The sequence below is a fragment of the Rhipicephalus microplus genome, chromosome 1, assembly GCF_043290135.1.
Source record: "Rhipicephalus microplus isolate Deutch F79 chromosome 1, USDA_Rmic, whole genome shotgun sequence".
Lineage (NCBI taxonomy): Eukaryota > Metazoa > Arthropoda > Arachnida > Ixodida > Ixodidae > Rhipicephalus > Rhipicephalus microplus.
The window spans coordinates 251,976,259-252,001,029 of NC_134700.1; the positions used below are offsets into that span (position 1 = coordinate 251,976,259).

The following is a 24,771-nucleotide window of genomic DNA, read 5'->3' on the forward strand; positions in this document are numbered from 1 at the left end:
TTTGGCTTAATAGCATTTATTTCACACATGAATATATTAGAAATTCATTTTACTCCACAGTTACATAGACACAAATAGCTATGCATGCAATAGATACACAAATCCTAAGAAGGCAATATCAATGCAATCCTCACATTGCAAAAAGTACGGAAGACAATTGTCAGACATAACCTGGAGGTGTTATGTGATGTGGAAAAGCACTTCCGAATTCGTAAGTGTAAAGGTTAAAGCATAAGAAAAAGCACTATTTAATCTTAAACCATTCATCTGAACATCTTACAAGACTGCCTTGGTCATGAACACAGAAGCCATAAGAACAGCGGTTTTATTACATATGGGCTATCCATGCGGAGCCGACTGTCTGGCTTACAAAGACAAAAAAAAATATGCAAGTCAAACACCCACACTGAAGTACGGTTGCATAATATACTATAATAAATATTGTGAGCTTGACCATTCCAGGAAAAAATACTAAGCTATTCAAAATACAATCACAAAAATAAATATGTAGCACAGAGTACTTGCATCAAATCATTGTAAAGGATAAACCCAATAACCAGTTAGCACACAATATGTTAATATACCTAAACTAAATATAAAGCTTGCAGGTAACACTCCTGGCAAAAATTTGTATGTATATATTTCACATACCACTGGCAACATGGAAAGCTCAAAAATAAGGGAAGAGCTCACAAAGCAACTCTATATTTCAAGTTTTTGGCATTAATTTCAGAACCTGTGAGAAGACATCAAAATAATCAAATGTGCATCACTTTCACTCTTCTAGAAACAAGAATGTACAATGGCCATTTAATTTGGTGTTCTACCCATGATACATGCCAATCCAAAATATTCAGAACTGAAGGCTCCAAAAAGTTCGAGAGAAAGCACATGTTTTTGCATGGAGATGCTGCTATGCACTCACTTCAAGAGTAATGCTTCAAGCATGAAATTCACATTAGACTCTTAATTATTTAATTAGAGCTCCAGGTTCCAGTAAACAAGAACTCTAAGATAAAACGTTGCTTACATTTCAAGATATTCTGTTCTCATACCTGTCTGAGAAATACATTTTGTCAGAGAAACCGCGGTAATATAATGAATTGCACTGCCGATGTAGCTCATTTTTTTCTGCGGCGTACGACTGAATAAGAAATGCATTGTGTTCAAAATAAATGTTTCAGTTATGTTTTGTTCAACTCAAAGCCTACATCTGCACTACATGCAGATGTAGTGCAGCAAACCAACACGCCCAGGCATGCGTAGAATACACATAAGCTAGTTATTAAAACCACTCTATTACAGCATGAGCCCTGTATTTGTGAATGTGCACTAGCTCAAAGCTCCTCCCCAGTTGCACCGACCCCATTTTTTGTGAATTAGTAACTGTGCCTCAATAATGCCGCTCCACAATTCCTGAAATTTTATTTCCTAATAAGACACTAATTTTCTGGTTCTGTAGTTCAGGTTCTATGATGAGCTGCACACAAGAGATTGAGTGCTTCTCAAAGAGTTCCACCAATTATACGACGAAATGAGCACCCTTGTTGAAGTCCAAAAACTACTTCGCTTTAGCACCATTTCCACCCTTTGCTCAGCTCGGTGAGAGGAAACTTTGAGAACAGAGATATTTTTAGGGAGAGGCTCTGGTCATGTAGGATATCTGCTTCGTTCAATTCCCCCCCCCCCCCTCTTTTTTTTTGAAAAGCCTGCTGCATAGACACTAATAGGTGCAAATTTGTAGCTTCTTGAGTGAAGGGAACTGGAACTTCTGAATACATAGGTATCTTTAGGCAATATATCCATAAAGATGTTCAGATGTCCCTATCCTATATTCAACTTCTTTTTCTGTTCTGTTTGTGTGCCAAAAATCTTCCAATAAGCTGTGCACCAGCTTGCCCAATGTTAAACTCAGCTAAAGCTACACCAGCTACAGTTATCGCAAATCCAACCTTCAAAGACCAAACTTCAGAAAACCACTTAGAAGCCTTCGAGTGAATGCAGAATAACCCCTAAATACATGCTGACACCTTTTAATGATGGGTTTAATCGCTGTTTCTCATGGGCTAAATGTGTCTAGCAACTTATTCCTTTTTTTTTTTTCAAGTAGATTACCAACATGCCCAGACTGCCACATTTGAGTCTAAAAACTGAATGCTCTGCTTGCATGCCATAACAACTAGCTACACCATCAGTGCATAAAGAGACGTTGGTCGCAGTTTACATGCGAGAAAAGTCCGGAGAATGGTTTTGTTCACAAATGCGTGAACTGTTACGACATATTAACAAAATTAATCTATAAATTTTGCATTCTAATATGACCATGTAAATTTTGTAAATATAGTGGTTCATAGCCATGCCTTGTATTCTAATTTACAATGAAAATGCCAGTGTGTAGCAGAAGTGGTGAAATGACACAGTTCTATATAGAGGCTGATGATCTCAAAAATGGACTTCCTTTCAAAGATGTACATAACAGCACTGACAAAGCCACTAAACAAAATGTTACTGTATTTGCTGACACACAGGCTGATTCTCAGTTCGAACTCAAACTCAGCAATGGGCTTTTGGTAGAACTTAACTAAACTAAACTATATTATTTATTTAACACTACTGAGCTGAATTATTTGTACTTATACATTGCCCATGAACACTGACTTTATATATAACACATGGAGCTAGATATGACTAGAAATAATGGACTAGCTTTGGTTGATTGTAAAAATAGCACTATCATATCAAACTGACTAGCTTTTCTTGACTGACACCACAAAGCAGGCAGGTTGGTTCACAATATTCTTTCTATGCACAATAATATTTAGATATTTACTCTACACTAATACATCAGTAACCAGACCAAAGTTTACCAATCAAAGTCACTTCACAACCTGAATATGGTAAGCCATAAGGAAGAAAAAAAAAGGAAGATCATGAAATCACTTCAAGCAGTAATAAATCTTTGCCCATAAAGGAAGTACTAGAGACGCCATAAAATCACGTCAAATAATAAGGCTTAGATGTTTAACTGTGAACCAAAAAAAAAAAAAAGAACTACTGTAACGTTTCTGAGCTGGTGTGTACTTCTAGCCTGAAGCTGCACATGGAAGTCTTAAATGGATAAGGTAAAATGATGCAGCCAGTCACACAGGAGTGTACATACTTCGCTTTAAATCTTAGAAAAAAGTTTTTATGCTAACCAGTGCACTGTTCCTTCTCACATCTCCCAGAATATTGCATTTTATTGTGCAGATTGTTTCATTAGGGACTTGACACAATTAATTGCTAATTTTTATAGAAATATAAAAAAAAGCTGATCTTGTTTATGGTGAAGTCAGGTGATACAAAAATAGCATTGGCATAATTTTTGTCACACTGCTTGTCAGCTACTGCAGAAAGCAACTGGAATATGGCATGGCATTACCAGTTGGTAACATATTCAAAAACTAAGATACTAAGATTTTGCCAACTGCATTGAAACAGAAATAAAAGCTCTCTTCAGTAGTGCACACCAATAGATGTACTATTAATAAACTAAACTTTGAATTTATTTGACAACTTCCAATAACGCAGCACCAATCTTGATTTTTGAATACTGAGCAAGCTGTTTTACAAACCGGTTTTTGTCACAGTCCTTCCTTCAGTGTCTTGAAAGAATGAAATTAAACTTGAATTTCAAATAATGTTTCAGGTATCGTGCACTTTTTCGTCCAGAGAGTTTTGTGGAACTCAGAAACCTGTGAAATCTGCAGGAAGATTTGCAAGGTATTTACACGAGCTACATAACTTACTGCTGCCTGTAGTATGCATTAGCTGCCTGTAGTATGCATTAGAATACTGCAATAGACTACCACAAATATTGGTAAATTAGCTTGAATGTGTTCAATATAAAAAAAGATTATCTACTGTTCATAAGTCATGTATATAAACTTACAATAGTATAAATTAATTTCCCACATAATGTGCACAAAGATTTAACGAGCTCACCGCCATCCAGTGCACAATAGTGCACAAGGTTTGAAACACAAAAGAATGTGCACAGACAATATGAAGACTAGCTATAATGCATAATAGTTACTTCATCCAGCTGAGCTCTACAGTGCTTATATTCTTAAGGCATTACGTCTTCCCAAGACATTGTTAAAAAAAAATATTGAGGAATTGATCAACATAATCTATGCTGATTACTCATGTATACCGCAATTCAAACAATAAGCTCAGCATATTCGCCTATCCTTTCTTTCACATCACAAGGGCTCAACTCTGTGTCACAGAATGGGCTGTAGAAGATAAACGTACTGTGTTCCTCATTCTATGACCGTTTTGTGTTGAACTAGCTAATGCTCTTGTAGCTTTAGCTCTTTCCAGAAGGCCATTGTTGATGCAAAAGACATAAGCTCATTGCCAAACTCATTTAAAGTGAAGGGAATCCAGTTAAGATTCTCACCATCCTAAATTTTCATCAGCAAGATAGTTTTGATAATGGTAGTTGTAAGAAACCGGTTTCGCATAGATTACACACCTTATAATTTAATGACTAACAGTGCAAGTGCACCAGTGCCACCATGTCTCTATACTCACTAACAACTGGCAGTGACTTGTATAAATGAGATGGTTTCCAATTCACGTTCAGTGTTGAAACTATCCAGAAAAGTAGAATTTCAAGCCATGTTTGCCAAACTTCAACATACAAAAGAATAAACCGGCACTGCACAGTTCTTCACACAGCAAGACTAATGATTAAATTCACAAAGTCACTTTCAGGCGATTCCGATTCATCCTTAGGTGACTGTAGAGCCTATTCTGCCCAGTCACTTCCATTTGCATACGGGTGACATGAGTCAACATGCTGTTCCAAGTCGGACATGTTGGGCATGGTCTTCAGGCAGAAGGGGCAAGTGAGTGCAAGCTGCATTGGACTTGGCTGGCTCACACCGTGCACACGCCGCATGTGACGCCATAGGTGGTCCTTCCGGCTGATGATCATGTTGCAGATCTGCAATGCACCATTAAGTGAGAAGCATATTATGCGCCACAGTGTACATTGCGCTCGCTATTTGTAAAGCATGACTGAACTTGACATTGAAACCAGCAATCCAAGCTACTCCATTTGATGACCACGATTACAAGCGCCTTCTACAGTGTCTTCATGTTACCAGTGTCTTCAGTTTGAAGTTAATGAAGCAGTTATTGAACAATTAACTAACTCACGATTTTACCACATCCCATTCACTGTGCAGGTCTTCTTTTTTATCACAGAACATAACTTCCAGGTGCCGGTATTCTCCTTTAGTTAGCAGCGGGGCAAGTGCGATCAACTGCTCCAGTTGACAGCCTACTCCCATTCATGGGGGAACTCAGCGATCAGAACGATCACTTTGATGAAAGTGACAAATACTTTTACATCGCAATTTCAAGGTGGCTCATTATCCCGTGGAGAAATACTAGAAAAAAATGGACGAGCTGCGCACTTATCCTGGCTGTGATGACACTATACTGCTGGCTCATGTTTCTTTCATTACGTGTCCTAACACAAAACTGTTAAATAAATTATTTAAAATGATGAGATGTTTGTATCAAAACAAGAGGAAACAAAAATAATAGATGAAAACATTTATGTGCACTTCAATGGTACTGCTAAAAACTACTACCATTTCATCACGCAAATAACTTGACTTACTCAACTTTCCATCCTTCTCGTTACTACTAGAATTTGCCCAGTTAGCTTTTGCAAAGTATACAGCTAAACCATAATTTAGAAACCCAGTTTCATTACAAGACAGAGCTATAGTGAGAGTTGTGGACCAGTGTCACAATAACACATGAGAGCAAGCGCTGTGTTGCTGTGTCTTCAGTCTCTAAGCTCGTGTTATAGCTCCTGTCATGATGTATCGACGAGCAAGCAACTAGTCCATGCTTCTTTTCATTATTCTCAGTTTTCACGCATGGTGGATACACGCAAAAAACAACTCCATACATGTTTTATTCAAGTAGCAATTACAATTAACCCTTTGACATGCTACACACACATTTGTGTACACCACTTGTATTTGCTATTTGTAAAGACTAGGAACCAAGAAAGAGCAAGGTACATTGAGCTTTGGATGAATGGAAACTCCTGCATAATAAATTTGTCTTCATTTAATGTCATTTCGTAGCACACCGTTTTATACAATCCCTTTATTGAAGGCACTATCATATTCGATGAGTCGTGTGACATGCCGCTTTCTGCGATTCATATCAAAAATACAATTTTTCTTTGGTCAGAGCAGACATAACCAAAAACAAGTTCGCGCTATATTCCTAGCTCGAAATTTCCCTCGATTTATGCAAAAACATAGCAGGAAAGACTTCATAATAAATAAGTATTTAATTACAAAGTAACTAGGAATAATAACTGCAACGCACATAAATTAATATATTATGACATTATTTTTGTTGCAACATAATATCCAGTGCCTTGAAACACAGAGTATTGATCTGGCACATATTAAAGGATTAAATCATTTTTGTTTGGTGACAGCCAACAGTGCATACTAAGATACAAAAGAAGGGACCTGCTCATGACTAAATAAAATCAACATTTTCGTTTCAATGCAGTCTAGATAAAAAATTCCTCACAAGAACCCAAGTATAGCTTTGAGACACAAGCTCCCACAAACTACCAATGCTATAGTTCATAGGCTAATGAGTGTGCATGGCAAAAGAAGGTGGTACTCACTCTGACTCGCTCAAGAAATACATATTGCACTTTGGACTCACTCAGGGCTCAGACGCACCAAAATTTTCTTGAGCCGAACTCATTCAGACTCAAGCTCATGGAAATTTTCTTTAACCAGACTCACTCAGACTCAGACTCAAGACATTGCTAACCCAGACACACTCGGACTCACAGCTCAATCTGAGTCTGGGTGTGTTTGCCGACCTGCGGGTTTAACATCCCAAAGTGACTCAGGCTACGAGATCACCTATAGCGGTTCTCTGTAATTTCAACTATCTGGGGTTCTTTAATGTATGCTCACATCGCACAGTAAACAGGCCCTTAGCCTTTCACCTCTATTGATATGCAACCACCAAGGTTGCGATTGAGCCCGCACCTTTTGAGTCAGAATCTTAGCCCTGCCACACCTAAGCCATCACAGAAATGGATGGCTATGCATGCAGTGATTAAACAAATAAAAGGCCTCGGTGCCACACATCCACTAATTTCACTGTAAGCCCTAACAGATGCCACGAGATCAACAGCTGCACAGTCAACTTCCTAATGATTTATATGATTGATATGTGGGGTTTAACGTCCCAAAGCCACTATATGATTATGAGAGACGCCAAAGTGGAGGGCTTCGAAAATTTCGACCGCCTGGGGTTCTTTAATGTGCACCCAAATCTGAGTACACGGGCCTACAACATTTGCGCCTCCATCGGAAATGTAGCCGCCGCAGCCGGAATTCGACCCCACGACCTGCGTGTCAGCAGCCGAGTACCTCAGTCACTAGACCACCACGGCGGGGTCAGCCAACTTTCTAAACATTATTTCCACACTCAATTTCATTAGATCAACAGGACAGAACTACAATTTGCGAGGAATCGGTACCTTTGCATTCGATTCCAAATGAGACATGGTTGCTGCAGCTGCGCAAAAGTTTGGGTCTGTCCACAAATACATCATGATGACAAGATGCAAGCCAATAAAGACTGTAGCTCACTTGACAGGTGAAGCGCTCTCTATAGGGCACATGGATCAGCTCGTGGCGCCTTAGCGCGCTCCGTGACCGTAGCTCTAGCTTGCATGACAGGCAAGACCAGCGGTTGCCTTTCCTCAGTCCAAACATCTTCTTCCGCGAACGAACATCTTCAAATCGGAAGCAGGAAAGAAAAGGAGGAAAATGGTATCGCTCTTTGTGCTGCATGAAAGCCAATGCAATGTGACCACACTTAACATTATGCAGCCCCCCGGACAGCTTTAATTCCCTCAGAAAATAGCTAGCTGCATAATAAGTGATGCACTGACATTATAATAATAATAATGCATAATAAGTGATGCACTAATGAGTGATGAACGCTAACAAAAACATTACGAATATAGGTTAACAGACACAAGTCTTAAATGTTCGGAATGCTTCCATCTAGCGAGATTTCAAAAGTCTTTTACAATTAATATTAAGCTTTGTAGGCCCTTTAGGTTTCAGGTATATGAAGGTACAGTACATTTACTAATAATTTTTTGGTGCACTATGCAAATCATTTCAATTAATTAGCAAGTTGAAAGGAAACATTAGGCTTTTCAAACAATGAAGGCCCAAATTGTGTCTGCAAATAATAGCAAGTGCAAAAAAAATACTACGTAATAAAGATGGCATGCGCTGCCTGCATGTTGATATGAGATAAGCATGTATGACACCGCAACTACTTAAAAAATGTAAATCTTTTCTGTGTAGATTAACACATACTTTCATAACACTGTGCTCTAAGGCATAGAAATAATTAAGTGAATGTTCATAGCATGCATAGTACGAAGGTAACAACATGTTTTTACAGATTAAAATACTTTGTAGTATATCAGGAAACCTCATAAATTGTATTTTTAATGTTTTATTTCCACATTACAATGCATCTAAATGTGAAATTTCCCTCAAGTTACAACAGGCCAGCACACCGGTTTCTTACTCTTCTGACAAACAATGCCACTTTCACCAGCAGCAAATAAACTACAGCATGTACAAAAAAGTACAGTTAAATTTAGTTGGTGATAGAATAGTAAAATTCAGATGAATCTAAACAAAAAGATTTGAAAGCTATATATATATATATATATATATATATATATATATATATATATATATATATATATATATAATGGCTACGAAAGCTGCATTATTTGTCACACTGATGAAGGCTGACACAGCCGAAACGTATATGATCATTAAAAATGTTTCGTCGTACGTCATGCTTTCTCGCTTCCGTTTTTACTACCCAGCCAGGGCACTTCCTTTCTTGCTAAGTCTATATATATACATATATATAGCTTTCAAGTCTCTTTGTTTAGAATCATCTGGATTTCTATCACTAACTAAATTTAACGCTGTAGCGTTGCAAATAGTCAAGTAGATCCTCCGTGAGAACGGGAAAGCGTTTATTTCGACAGTTTCAGTCAGAGTTTGGCTAATACTGTCGAAATAAATGCTTTTGTTGTTACCGTTCTTACGAAGTATTTACTTGACTATAAATATATATATATATATATTCCTCAATCCTCAACAGAGCACTTTAGAAATGATTTGCCAATGCAATGAAGAAATGAGTACATGACACTTCTCTAACTAAACAAAAGCTTACTGATGCTTTGGTAATGTCACAGTTGCATCAAATCTTTGATGTACAATATTAACACATTCACAGCACTCCATTTAGCATGAGTACACATATGTTTTACCAGATGTTCTCTCTGTCATTTTTTTCATTTTAAAAGACGCTGTACTTTCAAAGGAGTAATCTCACCGATTGACACAAACGGTAGAGCTAAATAAACCATGTTTATTTGTGCTTTCCATTCACTAAATAACGTCTGTAATGTTAAGTTTTTAAGGCTACATACCAAAATACATCAAGTAAGGGCCGTAAAATATCCTCAGGCCTAAAGTGAAATGTCTGTGAAGTGACAGGGAAGTATAAACAACACTGTGTGGCTTTTAAAAGTGCCAGTTACCAGAAATTAAGATAACAAAAATGAAAGTGAGGCAACAGATTACCTTCCTTTTCTCAAAGCATCAGATGGCAATAATCTCGCAGTCATCAGACGGCAATAAATAATGCAATATGATTTAAAACTTATGACAAGTGATGTATTATGTTAACAAACAATGTATTATTACAGCTGCTTTTTTTTTGCTGATCACGTCAAACTTTCGCACAAATGCAAGTGCACTATGTATGAACACTCATCATAAACAAAGTTTGATATAAATAACTTGAGGAATGAGTGTGCATATCAACTGGCAAGAACTGCATAAAAGACAATATAGTTTGTAGCAAAGTTGACAAGGGACTTAAGGCACTCGATAACAACACCAGGTAAGTGTGCAATTTAGGAGAACTAAAACCCCCGAAAGGCATAGCGCTTGCTATACTTCGCTGCAGTCACTAGCTAACAAGGCATTTTACATATAGAACTCTTTAAATTCACTTGAGGCGGTGAAGAATGCATACAAAAGCTTATTCAGCATGTGTTTCAGAAGAACTCGAAAAAAGCAATTATGAAAGTGAATATTTGCCTGTTGAGTAAAATAATAAGGAATGCATATTCAAGAACACAGACTCAACAACATGCTTTCCTTCACAAGTCCCCGAGTATTCATACAGGTTTCATGCATACAGCTGTGACTAAGCCCAAGCATGGTCTGAGGAGGACTACAACTGAATAGCACAACACGAAATTGGGCCTATAACTGTAAGCCCTCATTTTGTGAATACAAAGTACAAACTGCCAAACTACTACCCAATATGAAATCAACTGCTTTTTCCTTCTGTATATTGGTTCCTGAGGCAACCATTCAAATAAAATTACATTCAACAGCGCTTGAAACGCGAACAAAGTGAATCGCAGGCGCACTTGACATCTCCTCTTTAGCAAATGAGTCAATAAAAACTTCATCCATCAATGACATTTAAAAACCTACTTATCTGGTACGCTTAACAATGAAATGAGTCAAACCATAATTTAAATGAATGATGTTTTGCTTGAACTGAAAGTGTTATGGCCCACTATAACTCTATTTGAATCTAGCTATATTATTAAGTTAATGAACCACCATAAAAAGGTTTGTAGTAAGCTTTTAAACCATGAATTATGCCCTCTACAAATTATGCCACTAATGTTACATAAATTTATTGCATAAGTGAAGATAGTGACAACTTGACAACTAGAAGTGAGTAGTTAGCCTCATGAAAAACAGTCTCTTAAGTAGGTGCATGGGATTGTACAATGTAAGCTGAAAGGGACACTGAAGTCAACTATTAAGTCGACGTTGATTGTTAAAATGGCAGTCCAGAAACCTCGTAGTGTTACTTTTGTGCGTTTTAGTGGTCCGCATTGGGTTAGCACGATTCAAGTTACCCGCCTCAAGAAGCGGACCGACCAGTCCGTCTCACGTCACTGTTGCTGTGCACAATGTTGCCCGGCTTTGCTGCGCTAGTAGAAGCATACCGAAAGCAGTAGGAGCCACCGCAGCAAAAACGGCCATTGATCAATTTCCGTCCATTGGCTCCGAGAATGCAGACGCTTTTGTTTCAATTGCGCCCCGCTAGATGGCACCACCTGTCCAGTGTAACCACACGAAAATTAAATTTTTGTACCACTCGGGCCATTCCCCATAGTAACGTCCGGTGGTTATTTTTTTTCATGAATCACACAGAAACCAACAAGCAGCATTTTATTGCGTCTCTTGATGCACGAAAAGTCCTCTATTTAGTGCAGTTAGATCGATTACTAGTGATTAATCGTAGGCAGTCCGTCTGATGTCATCGGTATAATTCTGAAAATGTCCTACTGCGGCGCTTGTGTTCTTATGCATTTATTTTAATTTCTCAATAAGTAGGGCACCGTTGTTGATAATATTGTCGTTTTAGGTGTTGTCATACATTGAGCTTTCACTCTGACGTAAATTGTTATTTGACTTTAGTGTCCCTTTAAGGCAGAGAATTATTCATCATCTTATGCTCAGAATGCTTGAGGTCAAGGTGACACAAGTAAACCACCTTGAAACATCAGGACTGCTGGCCACACTCCTAGGGCTTATCTCGCAAGCATACACAGTCACCTAGGAAAATGAGTGAAACGATAACACCACAGTACCTTAATTGGTTAATCATTACACACACAAGCTACGAGCTTGGCCCCCACTGACCACAAGGCATTTTGTTAGCCAGTTTCATTTTCATTCATATAATTTTTACATTTTATTTAAACGTGTCTACTGCCTTCATACACCTCAAAGAAAAAAGAACTGCCTCTCAATAATATCCAATCGCAATATATATATATATATATATATATATATATATATATATATATATATATATATATATATATATATATATATATATATATATATATATATATATCTGTTGAAGGGACAACAAAAAATGAAAGCTGAGCTGCATCATAGAAATAGAATAGCACTTGTAGAGTCCAAAGGCACCCTTCTAATAAACATAATGAACAATGCCAATTCTGAAGTTCCCACACTTGCTCACCTTATTGCAAGGCATTCCTATGGTGCCTAACTAAACTTGCTTTACATTTTTGTATATAAAGATGCACTACATATTATAAAGAATGCTAAATATTGGACATTGGGAGTTGTAAAACCTCTACTGTGCGAGAGTGATTCAAATGCTGGAATATACTGTGAAGCCCATGACATCCCACTGATGTACTGGCACAAATGGCGCATAGCATTTTTTCTCTTTGTATTATGAAGTTAACAGAAATTAAATTTTTACAGAATAATTCATTTATATAAGTTGGTCAAGTGTTTTTATTGAATTCACATTTAGCATGTTTTGATAACCAAGAGCTTGACTTTTACATACTATGAAAAGCTTTGTCTCCCAGCATTTCTGACATTTTTACAAGCCAAGTCCCATCAGTGATGGCAGGTGCTGATGCAGTATGGCCTGACATGACTATTAAAAACTCGGAATATTTAAATGTAACTGTGTGCTTTCCCGCTCCCAACTATAATGCTTAAAATTTTGCCACATGCTTGTATAAAGCTTTGTAAAAACATTTAACATAGAAGTTTTTGCAAAGAGCCATCTTTTTAAATTACTAAACATTCAATAAAGGCACCATAAGGCACACAGTGAAAAGAAAACACACAAAAATCATGAGCATAAGCTAAGAGAAAAATTACTTCTAAACAAAACAGCATTAACTAAACTTGCAACAAGCAGCAATGTGGTGTTGTGGCTGATTTCTGCCTGCATGAGCTTGGTCTTGCCATGCGGCCTGACACGAAAGCAAGACAGATGCAAAAATAATTTACAAACCTAAAAGGTTTATTTTAACCAAGTCTTTTCAATAGCACTTGAGTAACCTGGTCACAACTCCCAGCTATAGTTCGAACACTTCATCAGATTTCATTAAAAACCCTTCAAAAATTTTCTATATAAATGAAGCCGATTTTGAGGCTCACCAAGTGGCTTGGTTAAAAAAGGCATTAACAGTATCAACACTATAATATCTGCTAATCATAAAGGCCACAAGCTACTCATCATCATCATCATCAGCCCACATTATGTTCATTGCAGAATCAAGGCCTCTCAAAATGATTTTCAACCCACCCTGTTTTGTCCAAGCTCATTCAATTTTATGCCTGCAAACTTCTTAATTTTATCACTCTACTTAGCCCTTTGCTATCCTCAGCTATGCATGACCAGCCATGCTTCCTAGGTGCGTCTACTAAGTCAAATGCCTTTTAGTAATCTATGAATGTCATATATAGGTTCTTTCTTGTATTTGGCAGATTTTTCAGTTATTTGATGAATTGCACAAAGGTAATCTATGGCAGAGTACCCTATGATGAAGGTAGCTTGCTCTCTAGGTAGATTAAAGTCAAGTATGCTTACCCTGTTCTAAATCATCTTCTGAATACTTTGTACAATGCTGAAAGAAGGCTGATCAGTATCTAGTTCTTGGTCTTTCACATATACTACCTTTTAGTGTAGTAGCAAAATATAGGAGTTTTTGCAACTAGCTGGTATGTATCTACATTGAAGGCATAATGTGCAGAGTGTTGCAAGCTTGTTAGATGCACACAATCTTCTCCAACTTTAATCAAATTTGTTGTTATGCCATCTTCTCAAGCCACTCTTATTGAGGGTATGCCTTGTAGGGTCTTTCTAATGTCTAGAGCTATGCTTAAGACTTTGGTGTGATCTTCAACTATGCTCTCACTCAAAGTAAGGTGCTCTACAGTTAAGCTCTTCAAAGCAAAACACCTCAACCCCCATCGCTAGATCTATTAAATGGTTAATAATATTGGCGTGCTTATTTTAACTGCACTGCGATCTTCTTGAATACAGAGCTATCCTTTTGCTGCCCTGTTGTCACCACACCTTTTACTACTGCTTCCATCTCTAAGACATATTGAACAACATACCAGTAATGACATCTGGGGTTTTGCACCCCAAAACCAAGATTTGGTAATAAGGAACACTGTAGTGAATATCTCCGAAAATTTTGACTGTCTGGTGCTCTTTAACGTACACTGACATTGTACAGTGATACGAGCCTCTACAATCTCGCCTCCATTGAAATGTGACCGCTGCAACCGGGATCGAACCTATTCAACAACATAGAAAACCAACTTTCAGTCATTGTATCAGCGCCGTCAAATTGCAGTGCTATCAACCATACGTCGAGCATGGCTCTAGGCATTGACTATACAAGTCGGCATTTTTGACAGCAGCGCATGACAATGAAACACCGTTGTCACTGATAAAAGAGAGGTTGCCTATTCATGTTGGCAACCGTGCGTGCAGACTGTCACCTTCGTCTGTTGAGAGCACTGCAATATGGTAGTGCATGAACGCAGTCATGTCTTTTATTTTGTATTTTGTGGGCTTTTGTTGAAATGCCAGATAAAATCATTACACAGCATGTATGATGCCATGAAAATTCGTATTGCGTATTTTGTAATGCCCTTTACAATGAAACAAAATGCACTTGGCCCAAAATGACTACTAAAATTCTGTATAATTATTATTAGTTAATTTCTAAATCACTGAATATAAAAATACTCTAATGAGTACCACATGACTGCCCATCACATGCCACTGATTTGATTCAAATGGTTTAACTTTTGTAAAAGTTCTTGGTTTTTGTTACTCGAAACACCCTGTTTATAGTGAAGCTGAAGGGTCCTGTCCTCAGCACTTTTTTGTTTGCAGGACCGTTAAATCCTACAAGTCCAAGCCATTCTCTTCTTTTCAAAAGACAAAAGCAGCCATTATAAAAGCAACGGCCTCAGAAGGCAGGCCTTTCACTTGCTCTCAAATACTCAAATACACACATGAAGAAAGCATGGAGAGCAACAGTTCTTAACGTATCAGTACCGCAAAGATACTTTCAGTTCTGTGTACCATTATTACGCACCCCTATCATACACAGCACACCATTCCTTCTTGTCATGAATAATGAGTTCGGCAATGTACGAGCATATTGTCTCGGCGGTTGTACCTACGACCGCACACTTCACAAGCAAATGACTTGGGCTGGGTCAGGTGCTGGCGTCGATGTCGCTGCATGCTATAAGCATGTGTCATGGATTGGCCGCAAAGCTCACACGTGAACAATGGGCATCCTCCAGCTCTGGTGCTGCTGTTGCTGTCGTTGCTGCCGCCACTGCTATGGAGTGGTTCTTTGCCAGATAGTTGCTGAAGCAGCACAGGGTGAGAAGAACCTAAGGGGGGAAAATAAAAAGACATTATTTCACTTTTATTTCTTCAAACACCTTAGTGCTCAGTTTGTTTTTAAATCTCCCAATTTCGTCAATCTGAGAAGCATCAATGATCATGACAGCTTTACACACAGACCGAAAGCCGTTGGTCAATTGTCAAAATGCTGTGGCATAACAAATAAAACAACAGTTCAGGGAATTAACATTTGTCAAGCAAGAAATTTCACTGGAGACTAGACAAATCCCTTTGTATAAACATTGGCTTCAGCAACACTTCTTGCAGGACGATTATTATTGAAAGTAACTAATGCCAAAGGCATTTTTTTTTATTCTGTCTTTTCTACACTAAGAAGAAGTGTTTATGCTACTATAAAAAGTCAGTGATCTTTAGTAAAAAGATGTAATGAGCAGCATATGGGGATGTACTTCCAGCCTATACGTTTTAAAATATTTTGTGTACCTTTAAGAAATTGGATACAGTCTATTATGGCTAAATAAGCAGCTGTTCAACACATAGGTTTATAAATAATGCACTGTATCAGAAAAACAAACAGCAGCTCACACAAATGCCATGTACATACTAAGTCTTTTCTTTGCCTAGGTTTCACTTTTTTTTAACTTCAAACAAATAATAAAGACAAGCAATAAATAAAGAGTTTAAACAATATGAGGAATAGAAATGCATTAACAAGCATTTAACAAGCATGTTAACAAGCAAGTTTACAACATCAAGGTGCCAATTTCCAGGATCATGCAGAGAAAGGATCAAGCTAGCTATTTCACAAAACACATGCAACACTGAATATCAGGAACACGGATCCTTGAACAAAAGAATCCTTGAACAGCACGGATCCTTGAACAGCATGTTGAAACACATGTTGGTGTTAACTGTTAGAAAAGCTATATCAGGAAAGAAGTCCACGAGTAAAAACTCCTGAAGTGATACCGTTAAGTGTGCTTGTGTCATAAATGTATCGTAGAGCTGCTTAAACAATGACCAAGTAAAATAATACGCTTTGGCCAAGCAGGCCCATGCACGCCATGTAACTATAGGGTGACTATAAGGTGCAGTAAAAAAGCAGAATCAAATATAAAAATGTACATCAACGTGACTGTCACAATGCAGCAAGAAAACTGATATCTTTACTATCCATGCAGTTCATATCTGGTTGTAGCACTTGTTACTAAAACAGAAACATCATGCATTAAAGAAAAAGAATGCTAATGTAAATATAATGCTGAAATACATTAAAAAATTACAAAGCAGAAATAAAGTCCTACATAACATTAACAAAAAAAACATTAGTGGCAAGTTGAAGTCTGAACGAATCGGATAAAAATGCACGCAGCTTTGAAGATGATGACGAAATTCCATTGTGTACAGTGCTTCAGTGAAGACTACAGAAATAATAATCATCAGTGCAAATAATCATCAGTAAAAAAGCAAGGGAAAGGCAGAGAGTGTGCTGCAGCAATAAGATTTCAGCAAATGAGCACACAATGAGTACACCAGGCAGTACACTTAAAGGAGAGGTTTCATTGAAATGCTATGGCAAGCCATTTGGAAAAGCTTGTGTAATGGTAATGTCGCCCATGTGTTCTGTACCTCTGCAGAAACGGTAAACTGCAGAGGTTGGAACTCGGGGCTTTGAACTGGTACAGACCATTCTATATAAAGTAGATAAAACATTTGAGACACTAGAAATTTTTTATTCTCACCACAATCGCTTAGTCATTTGAATATACATTGTTCTAATTGTATGGTAGATAGAAACCCAAAGTAAAGAAATCAAGCAAAGATTTTTCACACACATATCCACAATAACCAAGCCGCTACAAGCAAAATACATAGACTATGTACACATTTTCATGCATATTGTGGAGATGGTACTGTATAAAGTGCATGCAAGCTCTAACAGAAGTGGGGAAGTGAATTGTAAATATGCATGTCTTTGTGAAAATTAATTGATTATGAAACAAGACGTGTGGTACTTATAGCCACTATAAATACCTAAAATTAAAATCAAATAAATGTGAACTTACATCAGGTCCAGGAGACCTGGTGTAAGTTGGTCATACTATGTAGTGTTAAATTTTTACTCAATAAGGTACTCACAAAAAGAAATGCAAACTACATCTTAAAGATTTTTTTAATTTTTTATTGACATACAAAATTTACAGCTTGCAAAAACATGACTCAGTTTTGAATAACAAATCCTTAGATTTGTACATGAATGACCACAAAGCAAACAAAAATGTATGAATTACACATTACAGTATTGAACAACAACAAAAAAACAGGAATGGAGCCTTGTTCTCTTATCACAGAACAACCTACGGTTTCGCAAATTGGAAATGTAAACATTCTGATGCCCAATTTATTTTTAAAGAAAAAAGAAAGTGTGCATGAACACATAGTACCAAGTAAAACTTTTTACTTGTTGACTAACAAACTGCACATCTATGGCTTACTCAATTCCTCGCTAATAAAAAAAGGCAGAGAAACATGTAGCTAAGAGCTGATTATTCTATATTTGGTTAACTATCAGAGATATCAGTGACATCACATCATTTCAGCCGAGAAAAACTGCAGCTGAACCTTAAGCTACCCACTTGTGACAAAGGTGCAAATAATATCATAAATTCCATTTTGAAATAGAGGCATAAAAAATGAACGTTAAGAATTTTTGTATTGCAACAAATTCTAAAGCCTAGATGACATTCCCAGAGATTTTTCAGGAATATGGGCTCACGATTATATTTGCCTTTGGTTATGGCGGCACAAATTTCAGTGACGACTACCCCCGCTAGCGAGTAGTAAAAAAAGGAAGGGTGTAAGTTAACAAGAGCAATCACAGGTGATGCGACTCATCTCACAATACGACGGCTGAGAATTCGCAGATGTGCAACAGAAGATGAGATTCCATCAGCTCGGAGAAAGCAATATGCCAAGACAAAAGAGGAATATTCAAGATGTTTAATATGATGAGTGATGAGTTGTACCCTCGTACAGATAACAAAAAGTCCTGCATATTTCCAACAATAAATACTTATGGCACTTCTCAGTTTGTCTTGTGTTACTTTTCAGCTGGCCCTTAACACACTACAACACTCAAGCATGCATGGTTAATAATTAACTAGATTTTAGCAAATTGAAAACTGTGACACTAAAATATGCCACTGCACTAAAGTAATTAACAAATTAAACAAAGGAGGAAGGAATAACAAAATAAGAAATTATTTGTATTACCATGAAATGCTGCAGGCATCCCTTAGCATATGCTTTCCAAGACAGGTATCGCAAAACATCACACATCAAAGTGGCTACCAAAGCTAAAAATGCCCCTTTATTACATTACAGGGTATAAGATTTATGCCCTTCCTATGAATAATTAATTATGCGACTCCACCATGAACTTCAGTTTTGACATAAATGGCAATGAACACAAGATGACAGAGAAAAGGGCAACAATCTTTCCACAGTATGGCAGAAAGAAAAAGCCCACAAAAGGTCAACGTATCTCTATTTTATTTTTCATCCTTGTTTTGTAGAATCCAGATTAAGAACTAGCCATGAAATCGACATATCCAACCCAGATTTGTAGTTATTTTCTTGAGTGCGAGCACATGCACCAACTTGTATATTGACATGCATGGTGTCTCCAAAGCCAATGAGATTTTTGCTTTCAGGCAGTTTTAAATGTGAGGAAATCGAACAGGTTATTAGGCTTCATACAATAACCTCAAATAGAAGACGAGAACACTTACTTCAAGAGAAAATCATTGTATTAATGTTTCAGCCACCAGAATAACCTCGTTTCCAGTAAAAGCGAAGTAAGGAAACCTAAACATCTAAATAGGCTGAAAGCACATGACCTAAACATCTTGTGGATAAGGAAGGCAGTTTCCCATCGATACGGTTGAGCGTTTGTTTGATATGACTGCATCATTTTTCTGAAGAAAAAAAAAAACACTCTCAACCATATGGATGCAAAACTGCCCTCCTATACACAAGATGTTTAGGTGACGTGCTTCAACCTATCTAAATGCTTGGTTTCCCTCCTTCATTTTTAACTGAGAACAAGGCTCCCATTGTAGTTGCTGAAACGTCAACACGTATTTTTCTTGTGATAACTGCATGATGCCTTTTATTCAATATTTATTCCTGGTCAGTGCCTGTAAGAAGCCTCGTTTTCATACAACTTGAATTGTAGCCTAAAACTAGACAGTTGTTATTAACAGCCAAATCCTTACAGAAAAAGAGAGAGAGAGAGATCGCCTTGTTGGGCTTAATTCGAATAAACTGGACGTCTGCTAGCATTGCAGTAGCAACATTGTCATTTGATAACACACAGACATTTATGTTGCCATTGACTCAAGAGGAATGTATTACACAGAAAAAAAAAAAGGTACGACGACATTGAAAAAGGAACATCTGGTAACAAAGTTCACTGTTAAAAAATAAATAAAATGCAGATTAACTCCATATTAATTTCCTACTAAACAAAAACTAAAACTTACTAATGACTCTGAATGTGAAAAAGAAAACTGTTACAAACAGGATGCAGCCAGCAAGTGCAGCACACCACGTGAGGACAAGCATGGTGACCAGAAAAACACTAGTACATGTTTCGCAGCACAGATGCAATGAAAGGTATTGATGCTAATGGCGTAGCAGTAGCCTCGTGCCCTGACTTACCAAGGGAGATGCTCATGGTCGGCCAAGACATAACATTTCACAAGAAGGATAATAAGAAGTGCTTAGCACACTTAAAGGAGCCTGAATGACCGTGTTGTCGAGTGACTTATGAACAAAACTCGGCCTGCCAATACAGAGCAACTCCATGCGATTTCAATGGGTTGCACCTTTTGACGCGAAATTCAATCTTGATGAAAAGAAAATTTAAAAGAGGGCAAACCATACTGGAGTTTAAAGGAAGACACAACCAGCGGGATAAACAGGAATAAAATAGAAGTAAAGCACTGCTGAACCGGAAACATGTCACTACCTTTATCATACTATTATCATGACAGTCGTCTCCATTCAGCATGTCTAATCAGCATTCTACAAAACTTGCAGTGTTTTGGAGCCTTCGACAGAAAAGTAAGCTTCTGTCCTCGTTTTCCAGAGAGCTCAGGCACCAGTAATGTCATGGCTATGGCATGACATGATCAAAATCTAAAAGCAGCAGCTCTTTGTGGCTTCATTCCTTTACAGCACAAAGAATAAAAGAATGTGCTGCAAATATAAATATACCAATCCAAAATAAAATATATAAGTGGTATCATTCATACTAATCTCATATAAATCCTTGATTCTCGCCTATTATTATTATTATTTCTAAAGATTAAAATATGCAAATATCAAAACTGCTCAGAAAAGCAGGTACAGCAAAGGCTGCAAGTTTTCAATAGCTGCAAAACCTACGTTATCGTGCACTCAGAGGTGAAATGTGCTAAATGTTTAATATATTAAAAGAAGCAGTTATGAAATCATTTGAGCAGTTAATCTGTTAACATCACAAGATATTCTCTATAAAGTCAAAATAAAATAAAAACAACTGCAGGAACTAAACATTGTACATTTTAATAAATAAACTGACAAGTACATTATCATAAGCAATAATAGTGCTTGAATATGCTGTGTTCATCCCAGATCAGCACTTTGGCATTTAAAGACATGCTAATGTCAAACAATCCAACAAATGCAAGAGTACAAGTGTATTCAGTGCTTGCATGGTTACACTGGTGTGTGACCAAAGCTCACTGAAATGAAGTGCAGACTATAAATGATAGTGAAGTACTTCATGAAATGCCAGGTAAATTGATTCTAAGCAGCAAAGTGTTGAGATGTTTTCCTCCAACTGCAGTATTTTACAAGTGGTTACAAATGGCAAAGATATGGTGAAATGAACTTCCACGCTGACAGTACAGAAAATAGCTCTCTTTAATAGTTACCAATACACAACACACTGTGTACCAATCTTTTAGGTACTTCATTTTTTGTTGACGTCAAGCATTAAACAAATCCAAATCACAAGGAACGCTTTTAATGTGAACAAAGAAATGAAAAATACTTCATTCTAAAAGCACAACAATTACAATATCCAATTCTTTCTCATGGCTTCCACTCTCATAATAATAGAAACAAAAAACACCAAGTTGAAGCTCAGAACTCACCCCTACGTTGCTCACATAGCACTACCGCTGAAGTTGAACATAAAAGCTGCGGTGGATCAAGCTTTTCATTCAACTTGAGGTGTGATGGTCGGGGCTGCCACGGTTACGATATCTCGGCCGTCCCCTTTGGCCCTGCTGCAAGATGACACCATGCACACCTTGCATGTGAGAGCGAAGGTTGTCGATCCAGTTGAACCTTCGGGGACAATATTCACACTGGTGCTTCAGAAAATTGGGGTTGTGAATGACGCGGTGCCGGCGCATCGTGTAAGCCGTTGAAAAGTCTTTGTGGCAGATGTCACAGGGAAATCGCACGTCTTCTCTATCCCGTGGTGGCAGCGACTGCCACAGCAACGACTTTGCAAGGTGCTCCACTGTGCTGGTCCTGTCATTGGCACTGGTGGTCACAGGTGTGACTGTAACATCTGAAACAAAAGAAAGCAGGAGTACTTCGGTGACACACAACTTGAAGATGGGTAAATATCAATTTATTCATTGAGAACACAATAAAAGAATTCTATTGCACTAGTGAATACATCAATCTTGTTATCACAGTACTTTCTCAGTAAACAATGTTTGAAAGCAGAGCTTAATGAAAAGAGAAATAATTATGAAAACTGAAAGGTTCAAATTAGTGTGTGAGCTAGTTGACAGTGCCAACTAGCCCAGTCTCAGACCTGGTTTCAAAATAGGCTTATAAAGAGCTGCAACAGAATCATTAAAACTTATAATATACTAATATTTGTTGGAGTATAACCACCAAACGCCATGATATGAATATAAGACATCTTAGTGGAGGGCTCAGAAAATTTTGACCGTCTGACTTTAACGTGTATATAAATGACAACTGCCCACTACCTACAGCTCAATTATTTACATCTGTGCAGCAGAGAAACACAACGCCGTAATATGGTATTTTCAAATTGAACGTGCTCAAAAACATAAATCTGAACTTGTATCACTCAACTGAAAAGGTCACACACAATTGTAATAACAGAACATCTATCAACCAAAACAACATTTTCAACACATTTTACTTAAACACTTCACAAGCATCATTGAAAAATGAAAGTACCAAATAAGGCTAGTGAGTGATGCATACAAATAACACGAATGCTCACTGCATCCCCTATTTTTCTGCAAGATTTCACTTACTTTTAGTATTGCAATTTTACAAACATTCGTATCTCAATGAGTTATTAATACAGACAACAGTGAATGAAGGGCAGGAGGAAGCATTTATCTTCCTTTTCAATTAAGATTCATATCCCACTGAAAATACTTCAATCAGTTATTCTAGTCAGATATACAAGAATAATCCTGCTTGAGAAGTAAACATTCAAGCCATCCAGTTTGGCACCAAGAAATATGGAAGAGCACAGACACGCTTAGATTTTCAAAGTTTAAATAAACTTTTATTCCTCTGCAACAAAGTAGACTCCAGCTTTCAAATGCCAACTCAGGTAAGCTGTTTATAAAGCACACCTACTAATGCAAACAAACCAACTATAAAAAGTAACAAATGTCAATAAACGCAAATTCTAAATTTAAAACTGCATCATCCGTACATGCAGATGCAAGTCACAGCAAGAGAAGTGGGCGTCACAGCAATAAAGCGAGAAGCTACCTCACAAGGTTGGCCGCCAAATAAGAACACAAAAGGAGATGGCTGTTGTCAACAACTAAATATGCGTGATAACAATGTAACATTCACATCTCACAAATGGGAAAACAAAAAACAACTTTCTTCTAAGCACCAAAGACAAGAGATCTTTCGCGATGAAGAAAGCACTGCCAAACAACCAAAGCGAGTGTATGCTGATAAAAGTTGGCATCCTAGCAATGCAACATTATTTTTTAACACTACAAGTTTTTAAGAAGTATGGAATGTGAGAGTAGAATTCTGACAATTCACTGCTACAATTTGCAGCTCAGGGGAGGTGCCAGTGGGGGGTATAAAGGGCTATAAAGCCCCCTCCTCACTATGTTCACATGTCCCACCTTTGCCCCCAAAAGCATAGTCAAAACACAACGCATAAGTTCCCAGCCTCCCTGCATCCTTGATGGAAGTCGTTTGCCGTGGGTGCCCAAGTAATCCTGGTGCCACCCTGTTGCACCTCTCTCACAGAAGATCACACATCACATATCTTAGCCTGGACTGGGGAGTGAAGATAAAAGGAAACAAACCTACATGAACAAATGGCTCATGAACAAATTGGCTTGGGCAGTCATACAAGACTTCTGCTCAAGATAACATTTATAACATGAAACCACTTAAAAGGCCAAAACAGAAGGAAGGGTAAGATGGAAGCTTGCGATGAAAAATTCGTAAACAGGGGTTGTGTCGAGCCGACGTTTGTACAAGCGGACTCGTCTTCCTCAAGGCTAGAGCAAAACTGTTCTAGCCTTGAGGAAGACAAGTCCGCTACTGTTCTAGCCTCAAGGAAGACAAGTTCGCTTGTCGACACGTTGGCTCGACACAACCCTTGTTTCCATCAGCAGGTCGTGTCACAAGAAATGAGGTAATGATATAATATTACTTGACATAATGATCACACGGCACTGCAGTGCTAAAAAAGGTATAGTAGTTACTTTCTGCTGACTTGACACTGAGTAGGTGTAATATAGATCACCTTATTAAGTGCAACTTTCTGCCTTTAGAAGACACAGAAACTTACCGAAACTTCTAGCAGAGCACATGCTTACTTGAAGGCAACTTGGGAATTATTTTATAGCTGCAGCATTTAAAGTGAAATAAAGTTTTACTTGTTTAAAATAGGCCCATTTCTGGCATTAAATCTTTCTGGCATCTTGTATCTGCGGTATCTTAAAGTAACTCTTAAAACTTAAAAAAAAGAAACAATGAAATAATGTATCCAAAAACAAAAAAGAATGTACTCATGATTCTAATGCTTAAGTTCAGGTAATTCTGTGCGTATATAACTTGACAGTGGATGCATTTAATAAGCACTGTCGACTTCGGTCATACTTGGATATATACAGCCAGCCAAGCCATGATGCTCAACCTTTTTCAATTGGCTTACATTAACGTCCCAAAGCTAGTCATGTGTAATGACTGGCACCATAGAAGACTGTGGAGTGTCACAACCTTGTAGCTTTCATTGAATTTGTG

At 37.7% G+C, this 24,771-nt stretch overlaps 1 protein-coding gene across 1 annotated transcript; it reads right to left on the reverse strand.

Moving 5' to 3' along the window:
• Positions 1-8,800, reverse strand: LOC119186476 (uncharacterized). Its single transcript, XM_075893242.1, has 2 exons — positions 7,704-8,800; positions 1-4,993 (listed from the first exon to the last, which is right to left on the reverse strand). Exons 1-2 carry the CDS (start codon positions 7,905-7,907, stop codon positions 4,796-4,798), a joined length of 402 nt encoding a protein of 133 aa, XP_075749357.1. The 5' UTR covers positions 7,908-8,800; the 3' UTR covers positions 1-4,795.
• Positions 8,801-24,771: the final 15,971 nt, after the last annotated feature.

Coding starts and splice junctions, on each gene's coding strand:
- LOC119186476 (XM_075893242.1), bottom strand. CDS start 7,907: ATGCAGCACAAAGAGCGATACCATTTTCCTCCTTTTCTTTCCTGCTTC. Junction 4,994..7,703: donor GAGAGCGCTTCACCTGTCAA/GTGAGCTACAGT, acceptor GGTGCATTGCAG/ATCTGCAACATGATCATCAG.